The 25419-nt window shown below is 47.5% G+C and overlaps 1 protein-coding gene across 8 annotated transcripts in view; it reads right to left on the bottom strand.

Annotated features, from left to right (window-relative positions):
• Positions 1-25419, bottom strand: part of FRMD4A (FERM domain containing 4A) — a 378187-nt gene that overhangs the window by 42764 nt on the left and 310004 nt on the right. For all 8 annotated transcript variants that reach the window (XM_060162157.1, XM_060162173.1, XM_060162166.1 and 5 more), the window contains exons 15-18: positions 12621-12754; positions 7347-7469; positions 3639-3867; positions 1186-1242 (exon numbers count right to left, since the gene is read on the bottom strand). In XM_060162157.1, the coding sequence (XP_060018140.1) occupies positions 1186-1242; positions 3639-3867; positions 7347-7469; positions 12621-12754 (543 nt within the window). The remainder of the gene's footprint in view (positions 1-1185; positions 1243-3638; positions 3868-7346; positions 7470-12620; positions 12755-25419) is intronic.

Genomic DNA, 25419 nt, shown 5'->3' on the forward strand with positions numbered 1-25419 from the left:
GAGTTGGGGCCCACGTGAAGCAACAATGCCCCTTGGGAGGTCGGGGGTCTGACACATGGGGAGGAAACTGATCACAGGCGATGCATCGACCTCAGCTAATGACAATCTATACCTCCCCCGTTACAGAGGAGTCTCCCGCAAACGCTCCCGTTTCCTCCCCTGCAGAGACTGGGGTCCACAGAGGCCACAGGCTGGATCTCTGATATTCAAATCATGCCCCCTGCTCCCCTGCAGGCCTGTCCTTTCCTCCCACCAGTGTAATGAATTAAAATATGACAATCTGATGGCAAATAGCGGGGCCGAGACAACTGGGTAAATACCCCGCCAGCCGTTCCCCACATCAACGTCAGTGATTATTATCCTTGCAGTTATTATGATGGCTAGGAGCCACGCAGATCTTTCATGTTCTCTGTCTGAATCGCCACTCACACTGCCCGCCTGAGGTTTCCCTAAAGGGCAAAAAACGTAACTGCCACTCAATAGATCTCCACGTCATTAATGCCTTGATCTCCCCAGGTTGGGTTTAAATCCATGGGAACCTTCTCAGAGATGCTTCTGGGTTTGGAATCCCTTCTTCCCCGATGTGTGGTGGTGGTGATGGGCTGGGGGGAGGGGACGGGTCACGTCTGTTTTTGTAAGAATTTCCCAGGAAAAGATTCTGAGAATCACTAGGGTTTTAGAGGTCAATGGGAGATAAGAAGACAGTTTCCTAGGCCTGAGCAGGTGTCTAAAGGGACATCTCCCCTTCACTTCACTGTTTCTCGGGAAGGTGCGGAGGCGTGTTTGCTTCTGCCTACCCCCAGGCTTTGCTAGCAGGTTTCAATCTTTGTGACCCAAACCAATGGCCACCTCTTTCCTCCAGAAATTATAAATACTCCAAAGGAAACTACGCGTGGTGTTTAAATTGTCTGTTAAAATGTGGTTTTGGCCACTAAAAATGTAGAACACCATTCACGATCACCTTAAATCTTACCTCCGGGCCACAGGACATAATAAAATTCCAACAGACTGTGTTTCTGTAGCTCCCACCCTCTCTCAGCCAAACAGATGACCAGTGGGAAATGAAAGAATCACAGGGAACCCGGCACCGTGTTGGTCTGGCTCCTGGCTTTCCACTGGGCTGTCCCGGACTACACACAGCTTAATCCCAGTTCCGAGTGCTCAAGCAGGAAACAGACAACCTACCATCTTCTAGAACTAGGGCATCTGACAGGGAACTGTCTTCACTGGCAATATTTCCATCTGAGAAGACAAAAAGCAAAAGTCTATGAGGTGAGCACATCCCTTAGACAAAGCCCTATCTGTGAAAAGAGTGGGTTTCCCGCCATCCCATACCCTCCTCTCTCAGAAAAAATAACCATGAAACACAATCAAAATACTGTTGGGCATTTCTTTTGACAGTCCCTGTGGTGGGTCATGACTCACCCCCCATCCCTGACACTGCAGTGTGCCCGGTCTTTGTTTCATTGGCGACAGCAACGCTCAGCAGTTTCATATCCAATATGAAGGCCACCTGGCCTGGCCGAGCCACGTCATCGCCCCAGCCCATCTCAGGGCGTGTTCTGACTCAACCCGAGGACGTGAACTGCCGTTTGTTCTACACGAGCAGAACTAGGGCGAGGAGCTTGGCTTGGCTCCTGTGGCAGTAAATGGCTTCTCAATAAACTTCTTGAATCAGCAGAGAAAACAAGCTTCTAAATAAATACAGCTTCTCTCTCCAAAGCCTGTTCTCATAGACACTATGCAATTAACCGTGAGAACACACCCAGATGGAGACACAAAGGGAATCCTCCCCCTTTAACAGCTGGGGAAACTGAGGGACGTCTAGGGAGGCGTGCTTTGTCTGAGGCTGCGCTGCTCTCCTGGCTAAGTCAGCAAAAGGTGCCGGGTCTTTAGATTCCAAGCTTAATGTTTTCTCTCTTCAAATAACAAACCAGGCTAAGGCGAGGAAAACATGAATCACTCCTCCAATTGAAGTGGGCTCGTCGTGTGATGAAACGTTATTTCAAGGAGGCAGCAAAATGGGGAAGGTACATCCTTGAGCGGTTAAAAACGAACGGCTGCGGGCATAGATGGGACTAAGCTGGTCAGATAGCGATTTACAAACAGACTCTGCCGGCCATCCTCATCAAATGGCCGGCAAACCACGCTCTTTTGTGGTCGACCAGCAGGACCTCCGTCCCTCCGGTGCCCTTCCCAGGCTCTGTCAGCCTTGCTGACGTTTCCACAGTGCTGGGACCTCCCCCGCCAAGTCCCTTCAAGGGGGCAGAAGGAGGTCCCAAGAGGCATTAGACAGAGGAGGGCTGGCTGAATGCAGCTCTGTTAGGGAAAGTGACAAAGTCTTGGCCAGTGACAAAGGGGCGAGGTGGGGAAGGATAGTTATTCCAAATTACCTAGAGCAGAAGGATTTTTTTTTATGATCCCTCTCACCTTTAACTAGGAATTCGCTTGATTCATATCGCTTGATGAACTGTGAACAATTAGGAGACACGACCTTGACTAGCATCTTGGAGTCACCAGTAAATCATCCCTCCCCCAGGATGCCCACATTTTTAGGTTGCAACAAAATATATCAATATATGTAACGGTGGTAAAATACACATAATGTAAAATTGACCATTTTAGCCATTTTTACTGTACAGTTCGGTGGCATTAAGTACATTCACATCGTTGTGCAGCCGTCACCTCCATCCACCTCCAGAACTTCTGTCATCTTCCCAAACTGAAACTCTGTCCCCATGAAGCAGTAAATCCCTGTTCCCCTCTCCCAGCACCCCCTGGTAACCTCTCTTCTACTTTCTGTCTTCCTGGAGCAAAAATATTTTAAATGTGCATAAACTATGAAAGAAGACTTGATATATATTTTAAAGAATTTGGTAAACAATAAGCTGTATTCAGGGAACTATATTAAATTATCCTGTAATAACCTATAAGCTTATAACCTATAAGCACCTGAAAAAGAATACACGTATCTATTCTCTTGGGAATCACTTTGCTGTACACCTGAAACTAACACAGCGTGATACAACACAACTATACTTCTATTAAAAGAAGAAGAATTTGCTGACTTAAAAAAAAAAAAGGATAATAGTTGGAGAGACTTGACGGTTGGTGGTGAATTCTGGGGTATTTCCTACTCGTGTTCACCGAATATAATCCCCACCCACTCCTAAACCCTTCTGATCAGAGTTTGGGGCTCTAGACCACCAGAGGGGGGCAGTCCAGTCCTCCCTAGCTTAAGCATTGGGACAGGAGCCCCTGGAGACAGAGGAGGGCTGCGGGGATGCTGGCCTCAGGGTACCTGAGCCACCCACCTTTCCTTCCAGACCTGGGTAGGGTGACCAGGTCTCTGAGGACCTTGGAGCCTGGGCTGGCCCCGGACTCAGCTCCCGGTGAGGGTTGAGAGGAGCGTTCTCCCAAGAGGCCATCAAGAGGAACAATGATCATTTGATTTGTGTCATCCCTTCTTTCTAGTTTCATTTTATGGATGGAAAAATTAAGGCACAGGGTAGTTAAACAGCTTGCAAGGTCGCTCAGGGGGCTGGGCTTTCGGTTCATGCCTTGGACGAAGACCCAGTCCTCTGAGGGTCGGTGGAGGGAGGGCGGCACCCACAGTGGGGAGTGGGCTTGGCACTGACCTTCGATGATCAGCGAGGCCCGCTGGGTGGGTTTCTTCCCAGACTTGACGCGGTTCTCGTTGATTGCGCTTTCAATCTCCTGCAGCTTCTTCAGTGCATTCAGGTAAGAGGTCTTCCTCTGCTTCTTCAGTTTCTTGCTGACGTTAGGGTCACTGGCCAGGCGGCGGGCAGCCTCCGTAATCTGGGACTGAATGGCAAACTCCCGCTCCAGGCGTTCCAGCTCGGCCTCCTGTGAGAAGCAGACCACACGTAGGGGGATGCCGAGCGGGGTGACACCTGTCTTCCTGCCCCGTGCCAGGCCAGCGAGCCTCCGTCCCTGGAGGCCAACCCGGCCCTGCCCCGCGGCGGCCCGCCCCTCCGGTCCGCGGCAGCCTGGGCCCTGGACACGCCCACTTTTGAGACCCTTGGCCCCTGTTCCATCCTGGAGACACGCACCGTCCCTGAGAAGCGGGGAGCTTCCTTGTTGCAGGCCTGGGGGTCACTAGGGTTCATTTCCAAGGTCTCCAGCAAGGCTCTCAAAGACTCAGCCTTCCTGGAGATCCAGAGCCCACTGGGTTGGTGTTTCCTTCTCATTTGGGGCAGAGGGGGCAGCGCTATTTTCAGAGTGGCCTCTGTCGCGCTTTGCTGTGGGTTTGCTAACAGGGGGCTCCCATGGGTGCCCCCCTGCACACACGCCTTCTGCCTCTCGCATTTTTTTTTTTTTTTTTTGCAGTACGTGGGCCTCTCACTGATGTGGCCTCTCCCGTTGCGAAGCAACAGGCTCCGGACGCGCAGGCTCAGCGGCCATGGCTCACGTGCCCAGCCGCTCCGCGGCACGTGGGATCCTCCCGGACCAGGGCACGAACCCGTGTCCCCCGCATCGGCAGGCGGACTCTCAACCACTGAGCCACCAGGGAAGCCCTGCCTCTCGCATTTTCAGCCCTTCATGCGGGGCCTTGCCCGCACTCACTCACGCGTCCTCTGGAAGCTCTTTTCGCAAGCTCCGGCTGTCTGCTCACGCCTGCCTCGACGTAAAACTTCCACTGGTGACCAGCGGCCGCGCCCCAAGTGTGGACGGCCGGTGGTGTAGCCGGGTCCCCTGCTCCTTGGACCACTCTTAGGCACTCCCTCCTCTCCTGTGTGCCTCCCTCCCTCCTCTACCCCTCACTTTGGCAGAAAGGAGCCCATGGATGGACGTTCCCTCAAAGGGGGTTTTGGACCCGGCAGAAATGCAGCTGCGGCTGCCAGAAGATGCCTGGTGGACCCAAAGGATGAAAGCAGCGCCAGCGTATTAGCTGTGGCTTCTCTGCGGCTCAGCTGGTGCCTTTTTCAAACACCGACCAGCAAGGCCAGGGGAGCCCAGGCACGCATCTTGCTCTGGGGGGATCCACGGTCTGGCTAAAGCCCGAAAGGAGCGGATTTAACCGCGGAGGAGCAGATCACCAAGTTCGCTGGGGCCAAGAGACCTTCCGAATTACAGGCCGATACAACAGCCTCGCCTCTCAGCCCCACGTGCCAGGCTGGGTGCCTCCGTCCGGTACAAAACTCTGAGGTGGACTTCACCTCCTCTTGAGCACTGAAGGGAGGGGGCCTAGGAGTGAGAGCGGGAGGTGAGCATTAAAGGAACCATTATCAACATTAAGGGTCTAATAAACTCCCCAGTGCCCGCAAATGCCCGCTGCGTTTCTTCCCTGGAGAAGAGTGGCGAGGGGGACTCCTGCCCGGGGCCTTGAGACACACAAGTCACCAAGGACAAAGGCTCGCAGCTGCTCGCGGCTGTCAGGGCAGCCCTGGCCCAAGACGCCGACCCGGGGTTCTGTGGGAGCCCAGGACAAACGCTTGCTACTTAAACCGAGCCAAGGACGAGGCTGGCAGCCCATCTGCGCAGATGGCTGCCTGCTGTGTGAACAAGGACGTCAAGGGCATCCTGAGGAGAAACAGGCATTTCCCAGCAGTGTCTGCAGGGACAGGTGAGGAGACAGGGATGGAGCGGGATTCTCAGGGAGCGTAAGTCGTCTTTTACTGTAAAGCGTGAAGGAGGCGGAGGCACCACGAGTAGGTGTGATGGGACCTTGGGAAGAACACAGGGTGCAGGTGGGTGGCGCTCATACATGGGGGTTCTCCCCCGGATCCTTTAGTGCAGGTGTCTGCCCAGCACAAGAGGACTGGAAGCTTCCAGGCAATTCGGATGACAGCTGGGTTTGAAAAACACTCCACCAGATGGTTTCCTAAGTCCCACCGGCCTGCACCCCAGTTCTGACCCCGGTAAAGTCCCAGGCCCAGCCCCAGCCCAGCACGCCTTCTCCAACACCTCCTCCTGTTTACTGAGCGTCCAGCAGCTGTCAGCGCCGAGTTGAATATTTTCCGACCACTGGCTCTCTTAATCCCAGCGACAGCCAAAGAAATGAGGGTTCCGAACTTCATTTTACAGAAGAGGAGAAAAGCGCCTCCAGAGCTGGGTGAAGCATTCTGGCGCGTCCAACAGAGCTCCAGCACCCGGGGATGGGGACCTGCTATCACAGATCTCAGGAGACCGAGCCACCCCTTCCGCTGTCTCCAGGGCACATGTGTTCCCCTCTCAACGCAGCCGCATGCTCACCACCCACTGCACGTGTCATGTGAGAACATCGGTTCCTCTCACTTTATAAAAAGACTAAGTACGCACAGAATTCCTGTCTCCACTGGCTTCGATTCCTGCCCTTTTAAGCCCTCTGTTCGATAGCATTGTAATGAGTAACTGTATTCAGAATAAATTTGGAAAGACATTTCCTGGACGTGCCCCCAGGGCCTGAGGTGTGCCTGGCCTTGAATTTCCCTTGGTTTGAGACTGGATCACTTATTAACCAGCTGGAGACCCAAGGCTCGCCTGCCCCCAGATCGGAACTCTCCAGTCCCAGCCCCCAGCGAGGTTTAGTCCAAAGAGGGTAAAGTGAGGGGTGCTTTGGGAAGGCGCAGCATCTTGCTCAGGCTTGGGCAGTGATTTTAGCAGCCGGGTGGGGTTAGGACCACCGAGGCCAGGCCCGACTGTCTTTCCCCAGCCAGCAGCATCTCTGCACCTGCTGGCGTGCCCTCAGTGTTCTTTCTTCTTTGGTCGTTTTCTGTCATAGATCAGACAGTACGCTTGGCTCTCAGTGACAAAGAGCTGGGAGAAGAACACGTGAGTGTTACGGACTCTTCTCCCATTAACTTTGCTGCTTGCGACAGGCCTGTTGACGTAGACACCCAGCCGCCACAGAAATCAAAATGCTCACAAATTAACGCAAGGTGGCCAATCCAACCAATGGGAGCCGCATACTGACCAAGCAGCGAACTTAAGGTAAACGGAGAGCAGCTCAGGAGGAGAGAGGAAATGGCATCCGGTAGAATGGAAACATCCTCATAGAACCCTGAAACATCCTCATAGAATCCCGAAACATCCTCATAGAATCCCGAAACATCCTCGTAGAACCCCGAAACATCCTCGTAGAACCCCGAAACATCCTCACGGAATCCCGAAACATCCTCGTGGAACCCCGAAACATCCTCGTAGAACCCCGAAACATCCTCACAGAACACCAAAACATCCTCATAGAACCCCGAAACATCCTCACAGAACCCCGAAACATCCTCGTAGAACCCCGAAACATCCTCACAGAACCCCGAAACATCGTTATAGAATCCCGAGGCGCCCTCACAAACGGGAAAGTGAGGCGGGTTTAAGAGAAGCCAGCCACAGAGAGAAGCACGTACCTCTCCTTTGGGCAGGATTTTCTGCTCGTCCAGTTTGAAGGCTGTCCCGATTCTTCTTCGAACAATGGGTGGTTCCTCTCCTGGATCCAGGGGATACTCCACGGGCAGTTTTCCCGTCAGCTCCTGCGGAAGTGTGACAGCACGAGGGGACAAGGAGTCAGAGTGGGGTACACGACTGGCTTCTAGGACATACACACACACTGCAAAGCACAGATTCGAAACCATAATCTTACGCAATACAATTTCATTTCTCCAGAAACGTAGGAGAATATAGTCCTTCCTTTCCAGAACAGAGGCACTTGGAAAAGATTTTCCCCAAAGTAAATTCCTGTCGGGTAAATAAAATCGCTACTGATTTTCATCATAAAAACCCAAATTTCATTCACTTGTTAATTTCACACGTGTCTGGCATGTCTACCACGAACCTGTTGAGGCCACACAGCCAGTAAGAGCAGAGGCAACACGAGATCTCTGGTCTTTCCGGCTCCAAACTGTGCTTATTTCACTGCACCAAATATCTGAGTTTAAAATGGGTCTTTCAAATGAGTTTTCTTAGGAAGTGTGGTATCTATATGGCAAATTCCAGAAAAGGGCATTATAATATAATCTAGAAACTGAGAATGAGTAATAATTATTCTACTCTGGCCAGATGCTCAGGGAACAGGCTGAGTTGAAAAGACATTAAATGTGTACAAATACGAGTTTCAGTCGAAACAAAATATAATCCATATTACTGACAAGGCCACTTAAAAAAAATCTGCTGTATGTGCGTTTGGGGCTCTGGAAATCTAACTGTTTTGAGTATAACGGCAGTGAATTTAGTTGACAGACCACCGTGGTGATGATGGTCCCGGGCAGTTGCTGAAAGGTCTGTGGGATGATTCAGCGTTAGAATTAGGCTTTATATGAGCAGCTTATGTCTGGGCTCAATAGAGATAAAATCTGAGTCAGCAGCTAATCCACGTGGTAGAGCCCAGGCGTCCAATGCAAGGAGTCACTTCCAGGGACCAGAAAACCCTGGGAGACCCACTGCCTGCCTCCAAGGGACCGGTGGCCCTTCCAGGCAGAGCTCAGCCCTGGTCTCTAGTCCCAAATCAACACAGATGTTGCACAAAGACCCAAGGCAGGCTCTTCTCGGGAACATCCATCGCCCATGCAGAAAGCAGCTTCTGTGCCGGGCAGCCTCGTAAGGGCAGGAAAGCCCTGATCATCGGATTCCACGGGCAGTCCGACCTTCTAACAGGAGGAGTGACATGGCTTCCCTGTGCCACTGCTGTGTGTACACATTGGCGCGTGTGTCTGTACACACTGGGGCATGTGTGTGTCGGGGGGGTACACCCGGCACGTACCAGCACACCCACTCGCTGCGATCCTGGGCCTCTTTCCTCCTGCGTTCAGGCCACTGGAAAAAGACCTCTTGGACTTTTTATTTCTCACTGTAAGCATTTCAGAGCACAGTGGCCAACTCTTTGAGTATGAAATGCTCTGCAGTTTTCTTCCCTGTTTTTTTTCTTCTTTTTCTAAACGCGGTTCGAATGTCTCCCAAGTAGTTGTGTGTTTATTCTGCAACATTTTATTTGCTTCCCTAAAAGTCTGCCTATAAATAACATATTGAGGATTTTATACTATTAGGACTTTCTTTTTTACTTTGAAACTTATAAAAAGGAGGGGAAAGTTGTTAAAATGGCCATTGATTTATAACTCCAAAGAGCCTGTGGTTTTCTAACACAACATTGCAAATCAACTATAGTCTAATATAAAATAAAAATTTTTTAAAATCTATGAAAAATTTAAAGGCTGTCTCTAAGTTTGTGAATTGAAGCTACTACAACGTAAAAGAAATACTGAACAGCTGCATTAGTAATTACTGCAAATTGAGAATCTGTATTGTCCCAGCAAGAGTACCAGGCCTCCCTAGAATAATGAAATAAAACTTTAAAGAAGAAAAAAAAAAAAAGTCTGTGGTTTTAAAACAAAATATCGGGACTTCCCTGGTGGTCCAGTGGTTAAGACTCTGCGCTCCCAACGCAGGGGGCCTGGGTTCGATCCCTGGTCAGGGAACTAGATCCCGCATGCTACAACTAAGACCTTGTGCAGCCAAATAAATAAATAAATATTAAAAAAAAAAAAAAAGATTGGGATAAAACAAAATATCTTTTTCAAAAATGAAGCTACTGATTTTCCACCATCTGCTTGGAGGTATTTGAGTCCAGGCCTTGATTCTCCATATTTAATCTGACATCATGTGTAACGAGAGCCGCCTGGGGAAGGAGGAATTTAACACACTCTTGGGGAGGGCTCGGCCTGGTTCCCTTTCTCTTCTTATGTTGGTTATATTTTGCCAGACGCTCCCACAGCACCTCCTTCTGGCTGCCCCACACCCCAGGGGACAAAAAGTACTGCTGGATACCCTTAGCTGAGGGGGTGTGTGTGACACAGAAAGAGCAGGACAGAGTCAGGACAGAAGTTCTCCTGTCCCCTAACCTCAGAGGAGTCAGGAGAATGTGGCCGGCTTCTCGTGAAGTTTCTTCTGCTGCTCAAGTTCTGTTTTCTGTGTCCAGGAGCTTTGTTTTCGTTATTTTGCTTTTATTTTTACGAGAGGCACAGAAACCTTCACTAGACGTGTTAACCTTGCCCGGACATGTTTCGCCAGTTTTCTGATGCTGAATCCCTGCTGGGTTTAGGGATGCTGCCTTTATTAAAAACACAACAAGGCTTGACAAATTATTAAATGCAGGCACCCACACCCATGTTTTCTCAATCCTTCCAGCGTATTCTTTACAAAAAGACTGCTGATATTAACAGTATCTCAGAGCACATCCCCCAGCCGGGACAACTGCTTCCCCAAGATTTGCAAAGGATTTGCGCTAATGTGGGTCTGCTTTGAGCGGCTCCGGTTTGAATCAATCCAGAGCATAATTAAGCCAAACTGAACTGTAATATGGTCTCATTCTGTGGCCTCTTGTTTCATTCTTCCTGGGGCAAGGCATTAGGACTGGGGGGAGGGGAGTAGGGCTCTTCAACTTAGTTTGGGAACCTCTTTCTGCTTCCCTTTCTGAACTGTTGACCAACGGAGCTCCTTGTAATGTTATATACAGAACACTCTCTCTCCTGAGGGCTCCCACCCCATGGTGTGTGTGTGCAAGCACATGCACACGTGTGTGCATACACACATACGCACAATAACGTGAGATGCATTAAAAAATCAAGTCTTCAAACATGATAACAAGGAGTTGTGGAGTAAGCAGAAGGTGGTGGAAACAGATGCTCAAATAGATAGAGACAGTGACCTGCCACAGTCTCTAAATCCCAATGAGACATGAGCCTTGTATATATATACACTTGAGGAAGCATTGCTTTGCCTAAAATTAAAAGATATTTTTAGATGACTAGGCTAGGATTTCATTTACAAATAGCTCATGTGGCCCAATATCCAAACGATCCAATCAAAAAATGGGCAGAACACCTAAACAGACATTTCTCCAAAGAAGACATACAGATGGCCAAAAAGTACATGAAAAGACACTCAACATCGCAGAGAGAAATGCAAATCAGAACTATGAGAGGGACTTCCCTGGTGGTGCAGTGGTTAAGAATCTGCCTGCCAATACAGGGGACACGGGTTCGATTCCTGGTCTGGGACAATCCCACGTGCCGCAGAGCAACTAAGCCCGTGCACCACAGCTACTGAAGCCTGTGAGCTCTAGGGCCCGTGAGCCACAACTACTGAAGCCTGTGAACTGTAGGGCCCGTGAGCCACAACTACTGAAGCCTGTGAGCTCTAGGGCCCATGAGCCACAACTACTGGGCCCACACGCCACAACTACTGAAGCCCACGCGCCTAGAGCCTGTGCTCCGCAACAAAAGAAACCACCGCAATGAGAAGCACGAGCACCGCAACGAAGAGTAGCCCCCGCTCGCTGCAACTAGAGAAAGCCCTCAAGCAGCAATGAAGACCCAACACAGCCAAAAATAAATACATAAATAAATGAATTTATATTAAAAAAAAACTACAATGAGATATCACCTCACACCAGTCAGGATGGCCATCATCAAAAAATCTACAAACAATAAATGCTGGAGAGGGTGTGAAGCATGTAATTCCTACTGTTGGTGGGAATGTAAATTGGTACAGCTACTATGGAGAACAGTGCTAAGGTTCCTTAAAAAAATAAAAATAGAATTACCATACAATCTAGCAATCCCACTCCTGGGCATATATCTGGAGAAAAACTTGGTTCAAAAGTATACATGCACCCCAATGTTCACTGCAGCATTATCTACAATAGCCAGGACACGGAAGCAACCTAAATGCCCACCAACAGATGAACGGATAAAGAAGATGTGGTACATATATACAATGGACTATTACTCAGCCATTAAAAAGAATGAAATAATGCCATTTGCAGCAACATGGATGGACCTGGAGATTGTCATACTGAGTGAAATAAGTCAGGCAGAGAAAGACAAATATCATATATTGCTTATATGAGGAATCTAAAAAAAATAATACAAATGAACTTATTTACAAAACAGACACACAGACTTAGAGAATGGACTTATGGTTACCGGGGGGAAAGGTGGGGGGGACAGATTGGAAGTGTGGATTGAAATATACACACTGCTATATTTAAACAGAAAAGCAAGAAGGACCTACTGTAAGAACAAAACAAACAAACAAACAACAGCTAAAGGAAAAAATGCATCAGCTACCAAAAAAAAAAGTGAAACATTCACCAGATCATGAGTTTTGAAGGGGATTTTATATCAGGTGAAATCCTGATTTCCTTGTTGATCCCCAAAGGTACTCCTCACTATGGTTTCCAGAGATAAATCTGAAATACACTCAAGAGAAACAAAAGCCACCACAAGGATAAACTCGGGCACAAGATCTTAGGAAGCTGGCAAAGCATTCCATCCAGCGTGGGAACTATCATATGAGGAAATGCTTTATAAACTATGGGGCACCATGCAAATGTTGCTGTTTACAGTTGTTATTATGACTGTTATTACTACTTGTCATTTGGCCCCTAGGGGGGTCCCTTTTGGGATTCTGCCAGGACCCACTTTCACTGCCGTCAGAGTGTTTTCATTATGGTCCAAGACTCCCGTTTCTGACGGGGCTTATCCTGGGGGCTGGGGGTCGTCAAGAGAAGAGGGCTGGCTCCCCTCTTATGCCCTTTATGACGCCTATCCTTGCCTTTTATAAATACGTGAAGACAGACGAGGGCACAGACAACACAGAGTCCCACAGGACGAACCAGTGATGCTTACGGCTTCTCGGAGGCAGAGTCTCTTCAGCTCTTCCAGCCGCTGGCGAAGCGTCTCCTCCAGAGCTTCCTGCCTGGATTTCAAGGCTGCCAGCATGTCTTTCTTGGCCGACTGCGAGCTATCTGATTCCTGAGAACCTGTCAATTAACAGTGGGGTTACTAGGCCAGCTGACGAGGGGACGCACATCTGGACCACAAAGGAACTGAACCGGAGCCCACGCTGTGACTGTGGGATTTACCCCAGGAATCAAGAGAGTGTGAAATAAAACAGGTGCTCCGAGCTCCAAGCGTGAGGAGCGGATTCTCAGCACTTGGGTAATTTACAGCTGGTCAGGAGGACAGGCGGGGAAATTTACACGCCTCTTCTTTGATTAGCTTAAGATATGTCACACACCCATTTTAATTTCATTAGCAAATTTTAATAGACTTTTTATACCATGAAGGGGAAAGTCAAGTTTAAGCCAGCCATTTTAATACAAAGTTTTAATCTTTTCTATTTAAAAACGCTTATTTTTGCTTAGTACAAAGATAACGCATGTTTGTCATAAAAATTTTGAAAATGTAGACATGTATGAAAAGAACCCATAAGCTAGTCACCCAGAGATAACCACTGTCTTGCATTTTCTTTTAGCCCTTTTACCTAAGCACATATATTTTAAAAATAACATTACATTTGTATTGTAGTTTTTGAACTCGAGACTGTATCATGAGCACATTCCCTCCTAAAAAAGTTATACATATTTTTATATGCAGCACAGAACGATCTGCTTGATGATTCAAATAGCAGACTGCTAGATAGGAAACCTTTGTGGAAGGCAAACTGTAAACCAAACAAAAGGAAAATACGCTGAAATGCCAACTGGAGAGATTTAGGGTAGACCAGAGAATCATTTCTGGGCTGCAATGTTTACATTCTGAAATAGGTTTCCTGCAGTGAAGCTATGATGCCTTTTCTACCTGGATGGCTAGACAAGGCGCCTTGGCTCCCTGAGAAAGGAAAAGCCGACTAGTGCTTGCTTCTCGTGTCCGTGGAGAGCGGGAGTCTTAGAAATGGATGGGCATTGGGTGTGCCTTCAAAGGGCTCACATCACGCCATCTGCAACAGCATCAAACGACAGCGAATACTTAGGTATTCATCTAATGGAAGATGGACAAGATCTCTACAATGGAAAGTATAATGCTCGGCTGAGAAAAACGAAAGACCTCAAGCAAGACAGAGAGGTAGTCTGGTCATGGATTGGAAGCCAGACGTTGTCATGATGTCAATTCTTCAGGAACTAAATCAGAGAATCATTGCAATACCAGTAAAAATTCTAGCGGGATTTGTTGGAGGGAGGGGTAGGGATGGTATTTCCTTAGGAAACATTTTGGCACAATTCAGTGAATGAATGACAGATCTGACAACGATCCAGTCAGAATTCCCAGAGTCGACTGTTCTGTTTCTTCCAGTGGTTAAAGAAGGCGTCTCAGAATCACAAGACTAGAAAGGACTTCTATGCTTTGGTATCAAAAACTCTGTGATGGGGACTTCCCTGGTGCTCCAGTGGTTAAGACTCCACCTTCCCAACATAGGGGGCCGGGGTTCGATCCCTGGTCAGGGAACTAGATCCCGCATGCCACGACTAAAGAGCCCGCATGCCACAACTAAAGAGCCCGCAGGCTGCAACAAAGATCCCCCAGGTGGCAACAAAGTTCCCGCATGCCACAACTAAGACCTGGTGCAGTCAAATAGATAATATTAAAAAAAATACAACAAATCATCCCCATCAATATAAGATCTGACTCTTATTTAGGCTCTGAGCAGGAATCCCCATATTCCCTCAATTACCAGGCACCTAAGTTCTTATAACCCTAATCTTCAAGAATTCTCAGTGTTTAGGTACAATACATTTTGACTAGTTCTAGCTTGAAATAGAGGATCTCCATCACTGTGGGAATGTACCATCTTTATGCCTCCACAGTAGCTAATATATATTAGCTTGAATAAACGAATAAATGTTGTCAATCGTATGGTTGGATGCTATAATTAAGTTGTATCTCATCTCCGTAAAGAAATCTAGTACCTGTAGGTTGTTTCTTTATAGAATCGACCTTCCAAACTTTTAATCATTTTTGTAGCTCTTTCCTGGATTTCGTCCTGCTTCAGTCACGTTTCCAAATTCAACAGCAAACTCAAACGAGAGCTTGACCCTCATGAAGCCTCCATTACCTCATGGTTCTCATACTAAATCCACATGGTGTCATACTCACGTGACACGTGGTTGGACATTATTGCAGGCTTCCCTTTTTGAAATGCTTCAGGTTATCTACCCCCATGTCAATTACCCTGAGCTTATTAGTCCTGAACTATCTCCAGTCCACATTCATCTAAGGTAACACAGCTAAATCATTCTGAATCTTAATCTTGTTCCCTGAGTCACAGTCACAGGTGAAGACGCAGGAAAATTTAACGAGCTACGCTCTATTATTCCATCATCTAAAGAATTAATAAGAAGGTAAAATAATACTGGAAGGAAGTCAGACTTTAGATTTGAAAAACAGACCTGGGGAAACTTGGGTCCAAGAAGATGAAAGGATTTCTAGCACCAATGAAAAATTCATTCTTTTCCCTCTCACCCCTGCCTAACCTCTCAATAGGAGATGGTGATTTATGAAGTCGAGTCTAAGAATGAACTCTATTCAAGAATGGCAAAAATCACAACATTAAACTCTGGGTGGTAAAGCCCAGAATTTTTGGATGATCTGATCTCTAGTTATGGATTAGTTAAGCTTTGGTCTTGAGCTCATTAGCACTCCCTAAATTATGATTACTTATAATAATTAGCCTAAATACCAAACCCATATAAGACAGAGTGACGGCACCACTAATGCTGGCTGGCTCTGCCTCACACCTTTATTCCTTTGCGGTACGCGGGCCTCTCACTGCTGTGGCCTCTCCCATTGCGGAGCACAGGCTCCGGATGCGCAGGCTCAGCGGACGCGGCTCACGGGCCCAGCCGCTCCGCGGCATGTGCTGTAAAGACTAATAGATCACACACATTCGGCATTTAGCTTGTGCCTGGGACAGGTAAACCCTCCGTATCTAGGGTAGACTTAACTGGAGCGAGTGCGCACACCCACACGGGGACATACCGGCTAGAATTAGAAAGAGAGAAATGACTGAAATGACTTCCTCGCCATTACTCAAGGGGCCATTTGCCGAAGAAGAGAAGCTCTGTGCAACGCAGCTACCGCTCGGGCTCCAAAGCTCATCATTAGAAGGAGCAACAGAGGTCTAGGCACTGTTTTCAAATTTCGTTTCTTGAGCTCCTGGGTTTGCATTTATGCCTTTGGTGCGCCTGCGGATGAGGCTGGGACGGAGTTGAGGGGTTCGGCAGGTTCTGGGCCCCCCACTCCACCCTCAAGCTAGGGCAGCTCTGCCGTGGGGTTCTGGTCACAATGCATTTGAAAAAGAGGTTCCCGGTGCCTCTGTTTCTGTAAAGGAAATGCACCGTCTGGGCAAGCGTGCTGAGTTCTTAGAGCTGCTCTCTCTTGGAGCTTGTCGGATCTGAAGCCGTCGGGGTGTTACCTGCAACCAGGCCAACGTGGCAACCCTGGGGGGCGGCAGCTGAGTGCCCAGGGACAAGATGACAACACCAACAGCACAAAGCACTGACGGAAACGCAAGAGCATCAGAAGGAGGAGCCCCAAGCGCTCCGAGATGCTGATGTTCTCACCCTCTAGACGTCCCCTGAATGGCACGCGCGACATCTAAAAGGAAGGCCAGCCAGAGAGGCAGAGAGTCACTCTTCATCCTCTCAAGTGACAGAACAGAATGAATCCAGGGAGAAACGCCGTCAGAAGAGCCTCAGGGGCACAGGGCAACGAGAGTCTTGCAAACTAAAGGTTTGTGAGCACATCTAAAATGATTCTAGACACAGAAATAATTTCCAGTCAGCACCTACACTTGATGAATGGTATAGAAGCTCTCAGTTACGATGATTTGTCCATTTCCGGTTACGTGAACACACACGTGCCTTTTCACAGGCAACCCCACTCCAAGGTTATACGTTTAGCCCCTTAGAAATTAACAAGATGGAAATCCGCTATCTTTTAGAGGAGCAGTGAAGGATAAAAGACACCTGGATTTCCAACACGTCAGCTGTTAGTTAGTGTTAGTGTCAGATCTCGGGTTGTTGACCTCTCAGAGCCATGATGTCCCCAACCAGAAAATGACCAATTAACTAACCCCCAAGATTCCTCCAAACTCGAAGAATCTAGTACCGAAATAAACAGCTTACTGAGGCAGTTCCCTCTCACCTCTAGCAGCCATTTTTGCAATTTTTACAAAAGGACCCTTACATACGGCACCATCTTTCTCCTCTTTTCTTTCCCATCTCCACCTCCAGAACAGACAAGCATCCCTCCAACTCTGGTCCTTCTCCCAGCTATGGCTATAGTTTGCTTCAAATCAAAAGGAAATGTCTAATTATCGACCGGCACCTAAAGGACTGATCTCTGACCTCTGATCTTATCAACAGGCCAAAGCAAATTATCTGTAAACCTGAATACTAAGTAAGAGTTTAATCTGAGCTTTGTTCGGGATTAATGAAGTACTAGACGGATGGATGCTCTCTACCGGAGCCAGAAGAGTGAGATTTCAAAACGTAGAGAGTGTCAGAGCAGTAGCCAAGCGCTAGTCAGAAAGGACTGTCCAAGCATAATCAACTGGTGCACGAACCCAAGGAAAAACAGGAGTGATCTGAATGCTTTTGAAAGATCTAAGTAGCAAATAAACACTTTGTTGTTGGTGGTGGTCAAACTTTCAAGTAGCACCAAGTTTGTAGGAAAGAGTGATGTGAATACACCTCGGGAAATGTCAACTGGTCTGGCAGCTTCCGGAGACAGAAGTCTACCATCTAGTAGTTTAGAGCTAACAAGTCAGGGCTTGTGTCCAGCTCTGTGCCATACTAGCTGTGAGGACTCGGCAATGTCACGTGACCGCTCTAAATCTGTTACCTCCCTTCTCATATGGGAATGAAAACAGGACTTCTGGGTTTCCCTGGTGGTTCAGTGGTTAAGAATCCACCTGCCAATGCAGGGGACACGGGTTCGAGCCCTGGTCCGGGAAGATCCCACATGCTGCAGAGCAACTAAGCCCATGTGCCACAACTTCTGAGCCTGAGCTCTACAGCCCGTGAGCCACAACTACTGAGCCCACGGGCTGCAACTACCGAAGCTCGCGCACCTAGAGCCCATGCTCCGCAACAAAAGAAGCCACCGCAATGAGAAGCCCGCGCACCGCAACGAAGAGTAGCCTCCGCTCGCCGCAACTAGAGAAAGCCCACGCGCAGCAACGAAGACCCAACACAGCCAAAAATAAACAAATAAATAAACAAATTTAAAAAGCAGGACTTCTTCAAAAGTTGGGAGAATCAAATGAAATTGATTTGCACTGGCTTGCAAGATGCTTAGAACAGCACGTAATAGGCACTACATGAGTATTTGTGGTTATTCGTATTCAGGAGTGTCCCCTGGCCTTTGTTAGGAGCTGGCACCCCAATTCTGGGGAGCCTCCTAATGCAAAAGAGGAAGAACAGTGAACAGGCAAGAGGCTGGAAGGCTGGGGGAAGGTGCACATGCAGGGAACTCGGGAGAAGGGAAGGGAGGGGATTTTGACAGAACTCCCGATAGGAGCTTCCCACACGTTCTACTTCATTTCATCCTCACGGGAACACTATACCCATTTTCATAGACGAGGTCATTGGGATGTTAGGAGGCACAGCTGGGATTCCAACTTGGCGCTTTGGTCTGCTGCATTCCTAGAATGGAAGCACCATGAGGGCAGGAACTGGGTCTGGCTGTAATAAACACGGTTCGTGTGCTAGCCTACCTGCCTCTCCAGCCTAGACCCTTTCTGCGGGACCGCGCGGAGGAACACGTAGGCAGAAAGGAGGAGCCCGCGGGTCCTTCAAATGCGCCAAGGAAGCCACAGAAGTCTCTGAAGCACCTTCTGTGTGCAAGGTGGGGCGGGGGAGACAGGGAACTGGACGTGGGTCCAGCCCTCAGAGAGCCTCGCGTCCGGCCGTGAAAAGCTGTCCAGTGGGAGGAAGGAGGACGTGAGCCGCGCACTTGACGGGCAGAGGCGGCAGCTGCCGCATCCCAGGCCAATTAGGCAATGAACCTGCTGGGCTGATGAGGTCTGAGGCTGAGTGGTCCAGTGCCGGGAGGGTCAGCATCAGATGAGCTCTCTGGAAAGCTTTTCATCCTGCTTACTGCTCAGTCAACATCTCTCTGAATGAGCCCTGATTGAACATGTCTTTTGCTTTTGGCTATCTGATGATCATTTTTCAATCCACATCCTTTATAGAAATAGGTCACTCCTCAGCTGGCTGAGAGGAGGAGAAAAAGGTCTGACCCCAAAGAAGACAATTCCAATCCAAACACAGCCGGGAGTGTCTGATGCACTGAAGATCAGAAAGGCACTTTCAGGGGGTCTTTGGAAATCTCCCGAGTGAACTCCCGGATGCTAGGGATGTTGTTGGACGGAGATATTCCTGCCACCTCTGGAGAAACCGCCTCTCGGACTTTCTCGTGCTCCAGCTAGGGAACTCCAGGTGTCCCCGGGTGGGCAGCTGGTGCCCTGGGACAGGATGCGTGGGGAGGGCCGGCCCACACAAACAGCAGCTCCCCTCCCAGCCGGCAGACATGGGGAAGGATGTCCTCATCGGGCTGAGACGGAGAATGTGCTCCAATCTTTCAAAAGACTCTGGGCTACCCTGCACCGGATATGAGAACGCATCCTCTTAAACAGAATATTGTCGGGAACCGGGGCTCATCTGTTTTTACACAGATGGAATTCTGATGACCAGCCCCGCTGATCTCAGGAGACAGAAGGGGTTCTTTCCTCTCTGAAAGCAGGGGAAATTTGAAACAAACAGTACCCCAAAGAAGAAAGAAATCTGTTGTCCTAAAAGTAAGGGAAGGAAATGACAATCTGTTTAGACTTTTATGAAAAAAAAAAAAAAAGAAAGTAGGCATATTCCCAGCAGATCTACAAAAGCTGTAAGGAAAAGTTTTGGCAGACACCCCAGGAATAAATACAAGGAAAAGGTCTGAACGCTTTATGATGAAGAGATATTTATTTGCCTTACAAATCCTCAATTATGAATTCCTTACAGAAAAGATGTCCTAAGAGAACACGGGAAATAAAGCCACCTGGCAGATTTCAGGATAACTGTGTGTGATCTCTGGAGAGCATCTCAGGGAATGAAATGTGATTTTTTCACATGAAAAGTGCACGCCTGGAGAACTTTTCATTAGGGTCGGGTATTTTAAAAATAAAACAGTGCATGTATAAAAGCAGTGAAATGGGAGCAATTTGAAAATAAACACCATGTGGTGGCAGCAAAGAGTGTCTGGGACTCAGAAAAAAAAAGAAAAGTGCTCAGTGGCGCTTTCACCAAAGGGTGAAGGGTACAAAGATAATTAAAGAGAGAAGTGTTCGGGGTTGGGGGAGAGGGAGGGAGGGAGAGAAGTGAGCCAATGACTTAAAAAATTAGCAGCATCTGGTAAACTACCTAGTTGAAACTACTGTTATGAGTTAATTTATAGGGTTTCCATTCCTTATATTGTGAAATAAGGGGGCTTATCCTTCTGGCTCCAAGATTCTGTGATTCGACTGTAATATTGAGAAGGCTGGTCTCCATAAATGGGAAGAGAGCAAAAGCTATGGGAGGGGATGGTGATATTTCTTTTTCAGTTCTTAAAATTCCATCAAAGTCGTTCACTTAGGTTACAGGTTATCATTCTGCCCTGGTTTTCTTTAGCAGGCAAATATTCCTTTACACGGGAGGGCGTAACTATATCAGTATAAATGGTTTATTAGGTTTTTTTTTTTTTTTTTTTTTACCCCCAGTGAGAGAGCAGAAAGGGACAACCGTGCTGTCTTCTCACAATTTTGACTCAGGCCTGTCCTGCTCAAGCCACGGCCAGAAACATCCATTCCACAGAAAGAGATTTCGCAGCCCTCACCAGTTACACAGTCCCGTATAAACACACCCTGGCAGAAGGCGAGCCCTCTGGCAGCGCTGCTGGCTAAGCCCATCTGCAGGGCACTGAGCCTGGGACCAACACTAAAGGTCCCTGGAATGCTGGGCATCGTTAGACTTAAGAAGAGACAGGCAGTGGATAAAGGAACCTTTAAAAGGCTGGAGAGAAACAGAGGGAAGAGGTAGAAGGAGAGCCAAAAAGAAAGGATGAAAACGGCACTCCCCTGGCGGTCCAGTGGTTAAGACTCCATGCCTCTAATGCAGGGGGCGTGGGTTCGATCCCTGCTTTGGGGAACTAAGATCACACATGCTGGGCCGCAAAAAACTGACCAAGTTCCATAGACAGACGAATGGATAAAGAAGAAGTGGTACACATATACAATGGAATCTCACTCAGCCATAAAAAGGAACGGAATTGGGTCATTTGTAGAGACGTGGATGGATCCAGAGACTGTCATACAGAGTGAAGTAAGTCAGAAAGAGAAAAACAAATATCGTATATTAACTCATACATGTGGGATCTAGAAAAATGGTACAGATGAACCGGTTTGCAGGGCAGAAGTGGAGACGCAGATGTAGAGAACAAACGTATGGACACCAAGGGGGGAAAGTGGTGGTGGGGGTGGTGGGATGAATTGGGAGATTGGGATTGACATGTATACACTAATATGTATAAAACAGGTAACTAATGAGAAGCTGCTGTATAGCACAGGGAACTCCACTTTGCTGTACAGTAGAAACTAATACAACATTGTAAAACAACTATACCCCAGTTAAAAAAACATTGACATAAAGTAACTGCAAAACATAAAGGAAATAAATTGGAACTGTAGGAATAAAATCTATATTTAAAAAAAAAAGAAAAAAAGGATGAAGATGAAAAGAAGAAGAAAAAAGCCCCCAAACATCATGGGATTGGTACCAACTTCAGGCCGTGTATTTTACGCTGAATAAGGCCCTGACCATGAAGCTGGCAGGCCCCCATCAGATCAGTTCTCTGGAAGGGGAGACGGCAGACAGCTGACACCCTCATTATTATGTTAGTTATTAATAAACTGCCCAACAATGGCAGGAAGTGCTGGCATTCAGAGAGGGCGAACGTGTGAAGAGTTGAGTCATGGACATGGATGGGTCCCAGGCAGAGCAGGCCCTACACTCAGTACAACATGTTTTTCTCCAAAGCGGAAAGGGTCAGACAGAGCTGGGGGATCCCAGCAGACTGCAGGGTTTTGTTATATTTCGTTTTTTTTAACCAAATATCCATCACCACATTCTTTGCAATCCTGCTCTTGACAATGAAGATGACTCAACTGCCGTATCATTAATCCCACAGCCCAATTCCTATTTATAGGCACGACATGCCATTTTGTTTCTGGAGACAGCGGGTGGCTTCTGGCCCTGTATTTCCACTCAAAAAGCCAGCATCAGTCTCATTGTTCTATTCCTCTAAGAAAGGATGTGCAGTAACATTTTTTCGTTTGGGGGCAGTTAACGCACAACCCACATGGGCCTGCATAACACAGGGTGTCTTCTAAGCAAGTCTGTGCCGTTTTTCTTTAAATCGACTGAGAGCAGAAACACACCTCCCTGAGCCCCTACCCTCCTACTGAAACCAGAACTGTTCTGGGATGGCAAATTCCAGAAGCAATGCTGGGACAATCCTACACTTTTTCTCGCTTTCAGAGGAGCTATGGAAAGGCCATGCGTGTTCAGCATGCAGTTGTTTGGTTTTTTCTTTTGTCATTCCAGTTTTTTCCCTTTCCCATCTGTTGCTGAGATTTCAAGAAATGGGGGTAAGGAAGAGAGGAATAAACCCTTTAAAGTTCCCACAAAAAGGATTTCGGATGCTTTTTCTGAATTCTGAAAACATCACCATCACCAAATGTTTTGAATTCACAGTTGTCCTCTCAAACTCTATCTGAACCCTGGAAAATCTGGAGGTTCTCCTAGGGCACAGTGACTACAACGTCCCCTGCTTGTCACCACCCCGCCTCTCCCACCCCGCAGTGGTCAGGCAACAGGCTGGCTGGTTACCCAGAGGTGCAGAGCTTGTGAGGAGACCAAGATGGGGGCGGGGGTGGGGCTCTGCCGGCCTGGAACGGGGGCTGCGCCCTGAGCTGCCTCAACGTCCCTTCCTCCAGGGGATGCTCTGGGACAAGGGTTCTCACCTCCTTTCAAAGCCTGCCCGCCGGAGCCCCTTCACGAATGGATTTGGGACGTGGGTTCCATAACCTTCCTAGGGTCTGAATCTCATGCAGTGCAATTTTGGGAGGTGAGGTCTTGATCCCTTTTAATCTGACATAGCTTAGAAGGCTCAGCACCTCTAAGGGTCTCTAGTAGGACTACAGGTCTCCCACGGGACAGCCCCGGGTTACCGCCAAAGAACTCAGAGGGTCTTGGCCCCGAGCCTTAGTAAATCATTTCAACTCTGCAGACCTTTTCTTTTTGAGATGTTAGCCCCTGGCTCAGGTCATTAATAAGTGTGGACTTCTGACTTCTTTAATGATATCAATAACATTTCTTAATTTCTTTAGCATCTGAGACCTCAGATAGCTTTAAAATGACTGAAGTCCACTATTTCGTAATGATGTACCCTTTTTAAATAGGAAAATCACCTTCTGGAAATATTTTATCTCTGTTTTACTTCAATAAATAGTACGCAAACTCTTTGAGGAGAGAAGCTGTAACTTTTAAAATGCTACGCATAGCCCCTAGCAAAGTTCGGGAGCTAGAAAAAATGTTTATACGGTAGCAATATCACAGTGTGGTTACACGGCTCAGTTACAGCGCAATTTGGGTACAGACAAGGGTAGAAGGATAAAGGAAAGATAATGAGGAAGGACGGCATTTGCAGGAGGGGCCTGATCTGACAAGATTAACCTTTGAAGGTCTGATACCATCATGACAAAAGCCATACAGTAAAATTTGAGGGAAAATGTTAGTGGCAGGTTTATGAGCGATCTTGGCAAGGACCGAGATAGCACACACTCTGGGAATGTAGAAGGTTCTTAAAATGCAGCACATGCAGGATTCTTACTAGTATCCTTCAAAATTTAACAATCGTGTATCACTGACATCAGTCTTGGTGATGATTTTTTAAAATCTGACACCACAAGTAGGGCACCAAAAGTAAAAATAAGCAAATGGGACTACAGCAAACTAAAAAGCTTCTGCACAACAAAGGAAACCATCAACAAAAAGAAAAGGCAACCTACTGAATGGGAGAAGATATTCGCAAACCGTATATCTGATAAAGGACCAATATCCAAAAAATATAAAGAACTTATACAACTCAACAACAAAAAACAAATCCAATTAAAAAACGGGCAGAGGATGTGAACATTTTCCCGAGAAGACATACAAATGGCCAACAGGTATATGAAAAGATACCCAACATCATTAATCATCAGGGAAAGGCAAATCAAAGCCACAATGGGAAATCACCTCACATCTGTTAGAATGGCCATCATCAAAAAGAACATAACAACTGTTGGTGAGGATGTGGAAAAAAGGGAACCCTCATACCCTGTTGGTGGGAATGTGAGTTGGTGCAGTCACTATGTCAAACAGTCTGGAGGTTCCTCAAAAAACTAATAATAGAGCTACCATATGACCCAGCAATTTCACTTCTGGGTATTTATCTGAAGAAATGAAACAGTAACTGGAAAAGATATCTGCACCCTCATGTTCACAGCAGCATTATTCACAATAGCCATGACATGGAAACAATCTAAGTGTCCACCAGTGGATGAATGCATAAAGAAATTGTAACTATAACACACACACAACGGAATATTATTCAGCCGTAACAAAAAGAATGAAATCTTGCCATTTGCGATATAAATGGACCCCAAGGGCATTATGCTAAGTGAAGTATATCAGAGAAAGACAAATACCATTTGATCTCACTGATACATAGACTCTAAAAACAAACGAACTAAAACCAAAAACCCTGAGCTCATAGATAAAAAGAACAGACTGGCGGGTGTCAGAGACAAGGGGTGAGGGTGGGTGGAATAGGTAAAGCGAGTCAAAAGGTACAAATTTCCAGTCAGTAAATAAATGAGTCATGGGGAAATCATGTAAAAAATTTAAAAAATCGTGTATTGAACACCTACTGAGTGATAGGCACAGGGCTAGAGGTAGCAAAAAGAATTCTCAAGTGATGATCAGTTTCTCAAAATGCTTTCCAGGACTATTTATCAGACACCATCTTTTCTTAGCACGAGGGAGTAGATGAAGGAGAGACAATAATTGATCCAATAAGATACTAGGTTATTTGTATCCTATTTCCTGAGAGAGAGGTAGACCACAGGGTCTGGAAAGTGTCATAAAAAGAGTGCTTAAACCAAGGCCATCCCGAAAGAGCGACGCCCTCTCCTTCTGTGGGAGCCCATCACTAAGAGGCCTTCTCCACATGCACTCAGGCAGGACGCACTAAAGGATGAAAAGCATGGGTGGGAGGCTAGCCTAGATTTCCGTCTGGTGGGGGATGGGAAACCGTCCCGTCCAGGTGGGACTGCGAGGCCTCAGGTGAAGGCATCTTCTCCTGCACATGAAAAGTCAGAGGGGCAGCAATCACAGACCTGGTGGCAGTGATGGCCAGATCGACAGGTCCTAGAAGTTCCCCGAGTTGACTGATGGAACACTTCCTGTGCAAGGTCTCTCCTTCCACTGACCCGTGGCCTTTCCTAAGCCAGAGTGGGGAAGACCTCCCCACGGAGCCTCAGCAGTTAAGGACCATTCTTCAGCATCTAACTTGCAGGGCTGGG

This window comes from Lagenorhynchus albirostris, chromosome 1 (assembly GCF_949774975.1).
Source record: "Lagenorhynchus albirostris chromosome 1, mLagAlb1.1, whole genome shotgun sequence".
In the NCBI taxonomy this organism is placed as follows: Eukaryota; Metazoa; Chordata; class Mammalia; order Artiodactyla; family Delphinidae; genus Lagenorhynchus; species Lagenorhynchus albirostris.